The following is a 13,673-nucleotide window of genomic DNA, read 5'->3' on the forward strand; positions in this document are numbered from 1 at the left end:
ATTTGTGCATTGCCAGGTGAAGAAGGAAATTTTCAGGAAGGTGAGGAGATATGTCTCCTCAGGATCAATTTTTATCCATCCATCGTCTCGCCGTACAGAGAGCACAGGCCTTGGCTCCTCCAGCAAGCAGGTGTGTATCAGAGTGCTTGTAAGGTCAAGGTGAGATTATTACCTCACACATGCGAAGCAAAAAGTGGGGTTTATCATTTGGTTCACTTCTGTCTGTCTTTCTGTCTACAAACATCAGTTTCTGATTAAGGAACAACCTCATTTCAATTGTATGTTATATTTTGAACACTAATCGGAAAAGAAACCTGTAGTTTAGCAGTACTTTGGCTCTGAAAACGAAGTCGCCGGAGGCATTATGTTTTCAGGTTGTCCGTCCGTCAATCCATATGTCCGTGATAGATTTTCGCTACAGCGATAACTTGAGAACGGCTGAAGGGATCTTAGTCATACTTGGTGCAGGTATGTATAATGAGGTAAAGATGAACTGATTAGATTTTGGTCACGAGGTCAAAGGCCAAAGGTCAGAGGTCATGTTAGGTGAAAATCCTGTTTCCACAATAACTTGTGAACCAATTATGGGATTCTGACCAAATTTGGTACACTTATGTATAATGATGTAAATATGAAGTGATTCGATTTTGGGGTCAAGAGATCAAAGGTCAAAGTCCGTAATAGGTGTATAACTTGAGAACGGCTGAAGTGATCTAATTCAAACTTGGTACGCAAATGTATAATGGTGTAATGATTAACTGATAAAACTTTAGGGTCAAGAGGTCAAAGGTCAATTTAAATTAAAACTTGGTACAGGTATGTATAATGATGTAAACATGAAGTGAGGAAATTTTGGGGTCAAAGGTCAGAGGTCATATCAGGTAAAAAATGTGATAACTTGAGAACAGCTGAATGGATTAAAAGCAAAATTGGTACAAGTATTATAATGATGTAATAATGTGGGCGGAGGCATATCGGTCGACGTCGTGACGTCGAAGAGTGTTGTTCTCGTTTTGTTTTTACTTTTTTGCAGTCAAACAAAATTGAAAGTCAATCCAAACAGGAACAATACTGTTTTTAAGGACGTCATAAATAGCACATACAACAGGCACGAATAACTAATGTAACATTTTAGATAGGGTGATGTAAAAGACGCTGCATCAATGGTGGTAAACTTTCGTATTTTTTTTTTTGGGGCCTCTAAAATCTTTATTTTATTTCAATTGAATACTTGAATATTGTAGAACACAAAATGCCTATTTAGAACTTTCAAAACCCTTCCATTTGGCAATATTTTCTTTGATTTTGTTTCTTAGCAACATAATTACACGGGTTCAAAACCAGGAATAGATAAATGGATATGTCATCAATCATCATACACCAAATGTCCTTTCCCCCCCCAAAAAAAATCTCCATTGGCAGGAAATGGCCAGTAGGCAGCACAACATAGAGGTTAACTGTATCAAACCAAAATGCATAAAGCTACACATTTTTTGTATTGTTTGAACAGCTTGTCAGCCATCTTGGATTCTTTATGTTTTTTAATGTATATATAGTGCATAATCCTTCAATGAACCTGATTGATCGAACGGCTTGATGGCCTTCTTGGCTTGATGAGTTTTTTTTCAAAGATCTGCAGGAGCGCAGAACTGTTCGACACAAATTTCACACATATCATCGATGGACTGGGGTGCTTCATGTTGTGAAGAAGTGTCCTCGTAAAATAGAAAGACCTGCACTGACGAATCAAACTTTTTGATTTTTTTTTTTCTTACACCAGGAGGTTGATGGACTTTGATGGACTAAATTATATGTATCGGTTATTATCTTTAACAATTGCTTTGAGCACTTATGACCATATGCTGTGAATCTTAGTTTCGCAACCAAGATGGCATCCATATAAACCGAGACAATATCTCCTATTTCGGTTCCTTCGTTCTACACTATGTGATTATGCTTTGCGGCCTTGATAGTTGATCCTAACTCCTGTTGTTTTTCTAACTTTGTGTTGTCTTCTCTACTACTACACAGACCCTACTTAAAAGGTTCACTGTAAACAAGCACATGCCAACAACTGAGACATTCAACCAAAGCACAGGTTTGTAATCGTTTGGTTGTTTCGTATTTATCACATTACAGAATACATTTTTCTTGGCTTGAATGCTCTAACATGGAAGTCGTTTGTTTTGCATTCTTATTGTTGTTGGATTAAATTATGACTGCGAATCAATAAAGCTGGTACACCACTAACAAAAACATACCGCCAACTTAAAATGCTCTTGTTTGTTCAGGCTATGTAAAGTAAGTACCAGAGTACATTGTTCAGGCTATATAAAGTACGTACCAGAGTACATTGTTCAGGCTATGTAAAGTAAGTACCAGAGTACATTGTTCAGGCTATGTAAAGTAAGTACCAGAGTACATTGTTCAGGCTATATAAAGTAAGTACCAGAGTACATTGTTCAGGCTATGTAAAGTAAGTACCAGAGTACATTGTTCAGGCTATGTAAAGTAAGTACCAGAGTACATTGTTCAGGCTATATAAAGTAAGTACCAGAGTACATTGTTCAGGCTACGTAAAGTAAGTACCAGAGTACATTGTTCAGGCTATATAAAGTAAGTACCAGAGTACATTGTTCAGGCTATGTAAAGTAAGTACCAGAGTACATTGTTCAGGCTATGTAAAGTAAGTACCAGAGTACATTGTTCAGGCTATGTAAAGTAAGTACCAGAGTACATTGTTCAGGCTATGTAAAGTAAGTACCAGAGTACATTGTTCAGGCTATATAAAGTAAGTACCAGAGTACATTGTTCAGGCTATGTAAAGTAAGTACCAGAGTACATTGTTCAGGCTATATAAAGTAAGTACCAGAGTACATTGTTCAGGCTATGTAAAGTAAGTACCAGAGTACATTGTTCAGGCTATGTAAAGTAAGTACCAGAGTACATTGTTCAGGCTATGTAAAGTAAGTACCAGAGTACATTGTTCAGGCTATATAAAGTAAGTACCAGAGTACATTGTTCAGGCTATATAAAGTAAGTACCAGAGTACATTGTTCAGGCTATGTAAAGTAAGTACCAGAGTACATTGTTCAGGCTATATAAAGTAAGTACCAGAGTACATTGTTCAGGCTATGTAAAGTAAGTACCAGAGTACATTGTTCAGGCTATGTAAAGTAAGTACCAGAGTACATTGTTCAGGCTATATAAAGTAAGTACCAGAGTACATTGTTCAGGCTATATAAAGTAAGTACCAGAGTACATTGTTCAGGCTATGTAAAGTAAGTACGAGAGTACATTGTTCAGGCTATGTAAAGTAAGTACCAGAGTACATTGTTCAGGCTATATAAAGTAAGTACCAGAGTACATTGTTCAGGCTATGTAAAGTAAGTACCAGAGTACATTGTTCAGGCTATGTAAAGTAAGTACCAGAGTACATTGTTCAAGCTACATTAAGTAAGTACGCAGAGAGAGTTTATGATTTTGACAAGAAAATACTTCCTTTGAGTTCCACAACATATGATGTATTTTTTTTATACAAGGGTCGAGGCTCATGGAGAAGGTAATCAACAAAGGGCAGCAGGTTTACAAACTACCAAGGAAACAACTGTCCGGGATGCTTCCTTACAGTTGTTGTACCCTCCAACACAAGTTGGGGTGCCAAATCTTCCCCATTATTCCCTGCTGCCTGGATTCGTCATGGTCAGAGAACCAAGAACCCCATGGACTGGCCTTTCCCCTCTTGTCTCCTTCTGTTTCTCTCTAACTCTGTCGTGGACCTGGCTTCGTGAAGGCAGGGGTACACCATCCTGAATGTGGGGATATTTGGGTCGCTCCTGGGAGATCGATCAACTGTTTCCATGCCGCGGGCTTGTTCGAGAGAACTGTTCGGGGCTATACAACAACAACTACCAATGGATATGGGAGGGGGAGTTGTAACAAAAGGAGTAACAATGGCCCAGACCGAAACAGAATGGGAAAGAATGTGTGTGTATAAGAGATGGTGGATATGCATGAGGTAGTGATGGGCAGCACATTTGAAAGACTGAAGTAAGAAGGATGAGACGATGGACACAGGGAGACAATTATACAATCGGGAGAATAAGGGGGTATATGAATGCTGTTGGGCAACCAGCCTGGGAGGGGGAGGAGATGGGTGAGCAGGTGAGGGTTTATTTTTGGTGCGACCTGCTGAGGGTAAAGGTAGGGAGAGGGCAGGAGGAGCAAGGCCAGATGTAAGGTTGTATAAAAAAGATAGAGAGCCCACCAACGTCCTCTCTCATCTTGTTCTTATGTGAGCCGAGACTTTGTTTACAAAATAAATCGTTTTCTGAGATATTAACACCTTTGACTTGATAACATTGAAGTGTGGTGGAGGAAAAGAGATGCTCTGGACTGAAAAGCAAACACAGCAGCTATAGCAGGAAATATTGTTGGTGCTAAAACCTTGAACACTCATTTCGGAGAGATGATTCATAGCTCTTCCTGTGGTCAGAATGGTTCCTCAACTCACCTTGGACATTAGGAAGTTGCCAACTCTTCTGATCATGAGTTTTTCGCTTGCTAGTTAATAATCACTGCGGTACACATCCTATAAAATTTGCTTTTTTCAATGCCAAAGTGCCAACTTTGTCATTTCATGCAATTGATACGTATCGGCACCAGGTTATGCTGCTTGTTTAAATGCAGAAATTACAATTAACTCGGCGGTGTAATCGTTATAACGTCCGCTCTCAGTTTGGGAGGTCGGCAGTTCATACCCCGGGTGAGTCATACCAAAGACTTTTAAAATGGTGCATGTTACTTCCTTGCTTGATGCTCGGCATTTAAAAGAATAAGCACATACAATCTCCATAAGTGGGCATCCGTAGGGTGGAGGAAATTCCTCAGGAAATGCCCCATTCAGTGCAGTGAGGAAGGAGGCGCCATTGTTGTGACGGCACTCCCCCGCAAGCTCGTTGGCTGTGTTCGTCTTGTTTAACGGTCTTGTGTTGTGCCTCGTGTAGTCGTCTGTACGTCTGTGTGTGAGATATGTGGCTGTGGCAGCTCCACTACGATTCTGAAAAAAGACAAGCATAAAATGGCTTAGATTTGGCTCTGCCCTTTAAATGTACCTGATGTACTGTCTGCGGCAGTAAAGCCATACTCAAAGATCAGATGAGATGGGAGGATTAAATGTTGAGGTTTTTGTGCAGAAGGGCCTTGCGTAATGTACAAAACTTGATTTTGACATCTCTATGTAAAAGTCAAGAAGCCTGGTGTTTGGTTTAACGTTTATGGTGGCTGGCTTGAGATCCTAGGGTCCTGAGTTCGGATCCAGGTCAGCTGTTGAATTAACACCTATCCTGCCTCCCCCCAGGCCCTCTCCCTCCCACACATCTCCCGATGTCCCTGCTCTCAAATGTTGTGTTTGTGTGCTTCCTCCCCTTCTCTCCCCATCTTGTCGACCGCTCCCCTTTTTATATACTTTGTTTGCTTGTTTGTTTGATTTGTTTGTTTGATAAATGTTAGCTCTTTCACGAGCCTCGACTCTGTACACAAAAAAACCAAAAAAAAACCGGGTGCGGTTGACTCAGCCTGTCGTCCTTCCGAGGTCGGCGTAATGAGTACCAGCTTACTGGGAATTCCACATCTGGTGCGGAGTAGCACCCCCAAGATTATAGCTTACAGATAGATTGCACGCATGTGCTTTATATTGCCAACGGCCACCATAAGCGGCTATCGTATGAATAATAATAATAATAATAATAATAATAATAATGGAAAAGTCTACTCATACTTACTTCCCAATGTGCTGCCGTCGGTTTCTTTTCTTTTTATCACATCCAGGACAAAGACATTAGGAGGCCTGAAATGTGCGTTTATATCAATAAGGACATCAGTATATGACAGAGGAATCGATGCATTATATGTGATTTCAGCCTGGTATCCCCCGCATCATTAGCCCCTTTCTCAGTTGGGAACACCAAACAAGCCAACCTTCAGGAATATCTCCTTCAAGCACGTGATTACCCAATTCTCATCAACGTGGGTGCAAGATTAAGAGCGCGATGATTTATTTCACGATTATCTTGCCTTGAGAAAAAACTTTTTACGAATTAAGACCCTAATGCATTATCGGGTAAGCAAAGTTATCGCAATTTGACCCCCCCAACCTCCACTTATTCTCCTTGCCCTCCTTTTACTCCTATCAAATTAGATCCAATACAAAACCATGATCTTTCTACCCATGTAAAACCCTCCCCCGTCCCTCCTCTGTCCCCAGCCCACCCCAATCCATCCTTCCCAATTATCAGTTTTTCCTCCTGAGAGTTCCCTTCCGTGTCCATCCTGTCCACTCCCTGCATCCTCTCCTGCCCCCTATTCCTTCCCACGCCCATTGTTTGTCCACCTCTCTATCTTGGCCTTCAACTCTGCTGTTGGTTGTTTCCCCCGTCTCCCTTTACTGTTCCTTTTGTCCTGTTGCGTCCTGATCCGTTCAGTGTACTACTATTAGCTCTTCCATGAGCCTCGACTATATAAGCAAAAAATATATAAATCGCCCACCACAAATATCCTTCCCCTACTTTTTCTGCCTTATGCTGCTCATGGTCCGTTTTGTGTGTACACAAGGTGGAGACTTTGCACACGTAAATTATGCTTTGCATGCCCAAGCATGCAACAAGTAAAGTCTTGCGAATGCTAAAGTTGCTTCTGTTGTTGGACAAAGTTGTGTCCCATCAGTTTATTGCCAGATGTATGCAAGGTGATTTCTTTATCACTGAGAGTCGGTGCAACTTGTAACTGTCTTATAATTGCTTGCACTTCCAATAATATTATATTGATGCAGATATTCCAATAATATGAAAATGCTTCAATAGCTGTAAACTATTTTTTAAAATTACTCCTGCCGAATGTGATACTGTTGCGGAGTGTAGTTTCTTGCCGTAAATGAATTCTTTGTCTGTTGCAGCGAAATCTTCATCGGAAACTTGAAGCCTCATTCACTCGTACAACTCGTGCCTCGCCAGTCGCCGATTCTTCCACGTTTGCATTTTTCCACACTGTTATCATTGCTATATATCGTATCCCTAAAATCGAGGAAGAGCACATCCTGAATGGGGCTGTTTTATATATTTTTAAAATTTTTTCTTTATTTCCGAATGAGCGATACAGCCATCACAAACGCCTGCATTGAGGTGTTGTTTTGTGTGCAGTCTATCCGTGCTGTTGTCCCGAGTAAAGTGGCTTTGCAGTTCGTCCCTGTGATCATGTGAAAGACGTTTTGGACGTCATGTTTTAACTGTTTCATCATTTCATGCAGAATGAGCTGATAACTCTCTGGTCTCGACCAGGTATTGTCAAACTGGTTATGTTGCAGGACGGGATGTAGAGATGCTTGTTCGGGGGGGAAATGAGATATTGGAGTGTAGGAAAGTTTTTGTCTACACTTTGAATCTTTGTTTGAGCTGAAAGCTTGAACTAATTTTCCTGAGTTTGGGCTGAGAAAAGCTTGAGCTTGACAAAAAACCGATTTTATTGAAGAATGGGTAATGCTGTGCATTCTTCACACGGCAGATTGTCCTACAGATGTTTTACTCTGATGATTAATGTTTCGAAGTTGACAAAGGGTTTTTAAATGTCTCAGGGATCAATTTTAAAATTTCGTTTTGTACGTCGTTTGCCTTGGCCATTTCCAAAGGGATGAGAGAGGCGATTGTAATCCGTTTGAGCAACAGTCAGTGAGTGCGTGAGTCCGCACACAGATCTACTTTAATATAGATCGTTCGTTCTCAGATCTTATGTAATGTATACAGCTCGGCATTTAAAACTACATTGTTAGATGTGTCTTGTTTAATTTTGTATTTCTATCCCAACAAATGTTTTTAAAATTTTATTTAGCCTTTATCATCCACTGTGATACTCAGAATAATATGGGCACCTCTTATGTAATGAAAGGGGGGGCAGTGCCTTAAAAACTAACAGCCTACCTTTGTTTCAAAATGTATAAAATGCAATTTTAAAAAAAACATTAAACCTTTATGGAAATGCTTCTTGTGGTTGTTAGAAGTGTTTTAATAGAAAGAAAAGTTGCCTTTGGTTGGTTTTACCAACCTGCAATTTTACCAACCTTTGGTTGCAACTTCTCTGAAACCGCTGATGGGATTGTGACCAAACATGGCAGAAATGATCTTTGGTATGTTGCAACTCTAGTTTGTTCACGGCACTAAAAACATTGGGATATAAAGGGGTCTACTGGGGGTCAAAGTGGATCAAAGTTTGAGCTCCCCCCTCCCCTCCCCCCACCCCTTCAAATTAGGAATTTGCTTTCTTTTCTGAAACTACCCACACAATTTCGATGAAACTTCACCACAACCTTCATCACCACCCGTGATGTACCAATGTTTGTTCCAGGCATTAGAGAAATCAGGGTCTAAGGAGGTAAACAGGGAAGGGGGGAGGGTGGGGTCCCTCCCCCCCCCTCCCCAAATAGTTTTTTTGTTTGGTTGTTTAAAATCTTATGATTACATTAGTATTGATTCGTATGATTTAGTATGATTAGTATCATTAGTATGATTCTACATGCTGCCCTGTCTTCTAGCAACCATTGAAATTGGTTTAAAATACTGTTACAGATCCGGGGGACGGCACTCCCGTTAGCAAGGGGGGGGGGGGTTAATCCCCTTGTCCTGTTAAGCTGGCCGTCCGACCGGTCCTGGAACTACCCTGCTCCTTTGTGGGATGGGATTGGCCAAGGTGATTGGTCAAGGGATTCCCGGACACCTCCGCCAATCCCTCCACAAAGCAGGTGGATGGCCCCGCACGAATCCCGGACAAGATGGAGTTTGCCGAGCCGTTTAGCAATCCGGAATCCGAGCCGTTAGCAAAGGACTAACCCGATTCATAAGCGGTTCTGCCAAAATCGTGCCACAGATATTCAATAGGGAAAACACGAAGACGATCGGACGAGAATGAAAACCAAAGAATAAGGAGGAACAGGTATTTATTAACTACTATACAAAACCAAAGAAACCGAAGGAGAAACGAAAGCAATATACAGAAGAAGAAGAAGAAGACAGCGCAAATCCTTATACACTCTTACTTATACCCACAGGACAATACAGACAGACTCACACGAATAGGGAATTGCAGGCAGGAATGAATGGCTGGAAGGAGAAGGTTCAGGTGGAACAACAGGGCAGGAAGGGCCAGGCAAATGCGCAGCAGAGAGGTCCGCTCCAGGTTCACAGTTCGGAGCGAGCAGCTGGCGGCCCCACGTATACAGCTTACACGGCAGGGGCTTCCTGCAGCAGCTCCGCGCAGCTCGTCTCTCCTGCCTTCTCACCGACTCTCCAACTCGTACCTTCTCTGTCAAACTCTGTTCGTGCCCCCTCACTCATGAACCTCTCCCGCGTCTCTCTGGTGTGGGCCTCACGCCAAGGGTTTTATATCCATGCCCTTGGAACCCTCTCGAACCTACCAGACGTTTCTTGCCACGCCCTTGGAACACTCTCGAACTCTCTAGATGTTTCTTGCCACGCCCTATCAAGCCATGCCCACCGAGCCCTGGTTGGTCGTTAAGGGCTCTCTGGCTCCACCTTTGATGACGAGGTGGTGCCATGCCCATGCTCTGGCGGCTCCTCCCCCTTCTTCTCCGATCCTGGCCTCGTGGGCAATGGAGTTTTGGGGCGAAGAAAACAGCCCAACTGTTACTGGCAGCGAACGCTGCCTTACCGCTACTGCACTTGAAGAGCGGGAGACGATTGGGGAAAATTGAAAGGGGAACTATCTTATTTGATTGATGCAACGTAGAGTCGACTATTGGAAACACAGCCTTACCTGGAACACATACTAATGACATAACTATTGAGAGGTCCTATGGTTCGCTACGTGTTGCTCGTGGACTAACTAAGGTGCAATCTTTAATTAACAGCCAATTAAGGGGAAATGTACACAGGGGTAATTTATAAGGGAATTTTATTACTAAATTTGCATGTGAAGGTTCTAAAAACCATAACAATACCTTTAGTCAGTGTACAGAGTGGCCACAAAGTCACTCTGCACGCAGTTAGAATTTAGTTAGAATTCATATGTAGGCTCCCCTCAATTCTCCGCACAAATTTGAATTTTTGTCCATGTTCTTTAGTATTTGTTCAATTTTTCTTGAAGTCTCGGAAAGCTCATTAATCCATCCAGGCTTAAATTTAAATGGCTTCAATCCCAGATCCTTTTTCATTATTTTTTGGACTGTTGAGTGTGGAATGCATAACTCAGAAGATCTTTTTTCCAGATGATTTCAGTGGTGATCTCGAGCAGGACGCTTCAATAATGTCCACATGGCGTTGACGTGATGCTGGATGACCAGAACACTTTAAATCAAGGACACTCCCTGTAGAAAAAGCCTTCTTCTCCCATGCCCGCATCGTGTCACGCATAGCAGCTGGCTTATCAAACCTCTGCGAAAATCTTGTCCTTATGTCTTCAAAACTTTCTCCTTCTCACGCGCGGTCGTGATCCCAAACACAAGTAATCAGTCTCTCTTCTATTGTGTACTCACTGGTGTCCGTCATGCTGAAACCGTACCTGGAAAACAAGAAAGCAATCAGAGATTGCAGACCCTCACCAGGATGTTTTTAGTGCTTTTTAAGGCTTTTGTGTTATAATTAATATAGCGGCCGAACCACGTGACTGATGACGTCATTTTTTCCCTATACCAATTTATCCTTAGATCATGCTCAAGAAATTTCATCTTGATCGGATAAAGTTTTGTACTTGTCGAATTATGACGTCATAATGGAGGCACCTATGACGACATCATTAACATATTTTATTCAGCATGGAGAGTTCTTTACAATGAGCCATGTCTCAATTTTTTCTATTCAGCGCTTTCGGAGATATTGAGGTGCAAAGTTTTTCGGTTTTCTAAGATGGCACCCTACCACGTGACCTCTGACGTCATAATTATCTTTGCAAAATTCTACAGGTGGAGTTGCACCTATGGTGAAAATTTCATGTCAATCGGACCAACGGTTGAAGAGAAAATCATATTTATTCTGTGCGGACAAACAGACAAATAAACGGACTCAAATGCAATACCCTCTCTTCTGGGGAGGGTAACAAATATAACAGAGGACACACTCTTATGCATCGAGACTTTGTGGCCACTCTGTAGTATCCTTCTTTATTCTACCAGGTGAGTGCCCAGGGGTACTGCACCTATTTTTCTACAATACCATTTGGAGACCCAACTGCACCAGGTAATAGTCGTCCACCACAACCATGCTTGGCCATGTTGTGGATCGACGGTCGAGGCCTTTGTGCGAATGAGATGAAAAAGGACTCTACTGCAAGTTTCGGTCAACACAAAGTTCATGATAACATGTTAATGCTCCTTATCTTATATGTTGTTAATTGTGGCACATCACTGATATACTGCGTATGATAGAGATTAGAGATGGTGCAAGCCTCATTTTCGTCAAGCTTGAGGTGAGAAAATCTTTCAAACAAATAGGGACCAAACTTGTTTCTTCCTAAACAATTACTGGGAAATTCATTTGTGATTCCTGCCTTTTCTTTCGAGCTCGGGCTCGAAGCCTCGAACCATGTATTGGGGCAAGTGAAGATGTGCTTGTGCAGTGTGCTCTGTGCACATCCTTTCCCAACATTAACGAAAGACACATTAACTTGTATTTTATGGCTTTCAAAGGCATCCCAAAAGCAAGTTGATTCAATAAGAAACGTGCAACAAAAAACGCCAGTAAGAAACACGTCACGATTTTTTCATACAAAGTTACATGATGATTGGATGTAAAATGCTTCCGGCGTTCCAAAAAAATCCCTATTCTGCAGGCATGGGTTGCAGAATGTTTCACGAAGCAGGAATTAAGGGCCTCGTCCTCAGCCTCGGCCATCATCTTTAAAATATTAACTTGACACCTCACCGTGTGCTCTGATTGGCTTGATTAAACCTTACTATTAATTTTTTTTCTTTATCTTTACAGGCAATCGAAAATTGCAACAAATCTGGGCTGTGTATAATCAGCAGAGGCCTACAGGCCTAATGTCAGGCCCACCAGAAAATCAAGATGGCGGCCTCATAATTTATCGGTGTTATGGTGGGTGGGGTCAAGCAACAGATGTGGGTGTGGTCCAGCAGCTGTCCAACCAATGGATGCACATTTGTAGCTCAGTGAATCTAAGCTAATCTAAATACCTATAAAGCTCAGTTGACTTTTTGCTCCACCAAATAACAGCGAAACGGATTTGAGTAAAAGGGTGAAAATTCTACAGATGCTGTGATAAATAACTACCTCTGTCGGTTTGAATGTTTGAAAGAGAATAGACGTCTGGATCAATTTTTGAATTAATTTTAAATCCCGATTTATATATATACTAGCAGAAGTACCGGGCGTTGCCGGGCGGGGGAGGAGGGGAAGGGGAGGGGAGTGGTAGGGAGGGGAGGGAAGGGAAGGGGGGGAGGGAGGGGGAGGGGAGGAAGGAGGAGGTGAGATGGGGAATGGGGGGAGGGGTGGAGAGGAATGGGGGAATGGGGAGAAGAAGGGGGAGGGGAGGGGGGGACGTGAGCGAGTCTGGCGGTGAGGATGGAACATCACGTGATCGCTCTGAGCGAATCAGCGAGCTGCCCTGGCACAGGCTGAGATTCAGTGTATAATGTTCCTCGCTGAAATGCGCAACGTTAACTATGAATAAAAAATATGGATCTCGTCATCGGAGGTCATTTTTAGGTAGGCCATGTCCTTCCTGGGCTCAATGGCCATGTCTATGCCAAAAATCGAGTACGTGAGCGCGTCTGGCGGGGAGGATGGAACATCACGTGATCGCTCTGAGCAAATCAGTGAGCTGCTGTGGCACAGGCTGCGATTCAGTGTATAATGTTCCTCACTGAAATGCGCTACGTTAACTATGAATAAAAAAAATATGGATCTCGTCATCGGAGGTCATTTTTAGGTGGGCCATGTCCTTCCCGGGCCCAATGGCCATGTCGATGCCAAAAATAAAGTATGTGAGCCTCTCCGTTTAGGAGTCTATAGGTAACACACAAACAAACTCTGTTTTATATACTAGAGAAATACCCCTGCTACGCATGGGTGGGAGGACAGAAGCAAACAGGCAATGCAGATACGGTGAATGCTAAAGCATGAAACCAATAAATTCTACATTCCTGTAGCACCTTCAGTCGCACGTCAGACATGGACAGCAAGTTCGTGAAGGACTTCCATGAAAAACGTACCTGTTCGCAAACAAACGGGTACGTTCATGTAGAGAAACATCGATCGTGGATCCGTGGCGAATCTGCATATGGCGATGGCAAAATATCAGAAATTGAAGGTTTTTAAAATTTTAAACGATTCATATAAACATCCGTTGAATCATATCACACACAAATCATCAAAATCTAAACAGTATATTTAGAATTTCAGTAAAAGCCACATCACTGTTCATATCGGTAAATATTATTCCATCGTCTTTCAAATCGTGATTGATACACTTTGATCGTGATGATCGTGATCGTGAATCGTGATCGATAATCGTGTTCACAATCGCTATGTCGTATGTACTCCCGATACGTGTACCACATTCCCGATACGTGTAACTGTACCAAATCAACAGTTAAAAGGATTTTGAGCCGATAGGTGTTACGGCCTTGGCAAGATCGATGGAGACAGCGATCT

At 42.3% G+C, this 13,673-nt stretch overlaps 1 protein-coding gene across 2 annotated transcripts in view; it reads left to right on the plus strand.

Moving 5' to 3' along the window:
- The window catches only part of LOC137435136 (adhesion G protein-coupled receptor L3), a 43,604-nt gene extending 35,572 nt beyond the window's left edge, over positions 1-8,032 (plus strand). For both annotated transcript variants that reach the window (XM_078784622.1, XM_068128657.2), the window contains exons 16-18: positions 17-130; positions 2,032-2,098; positions 6,953-8,032. In XM_078784622.1, coding sequence (XP_078640748.1) covers positions 17-130; positions 2,032-2,098; positions 6,953-6,975 — 204 coding nt within the window. In that variant the 3' untranslated portion in view covers positions 6,976-8,032. The remainder of the gene's footprint in view (positions 1-16; positions 131-2,031; positions 2,099-6,952) is intronic.
- The last annotated feature ends 5,641 nt before the right edge of the window (positions 8,033-13,673 follow it).

This window comes from Myxine glutinosa, chromosome 9 (genome assembly GCF_964187855.1).
Source record: "Myxine glutinosa chromosome 9, kmMyxGlut1.1, whole genome shotgun sequence".
Lineage (NCBI taxonomy): Eukaryota > Metazoa > Chordata > Myxini > Myxiniformes > Myxinidae > Myxine > Myxine glutinosa.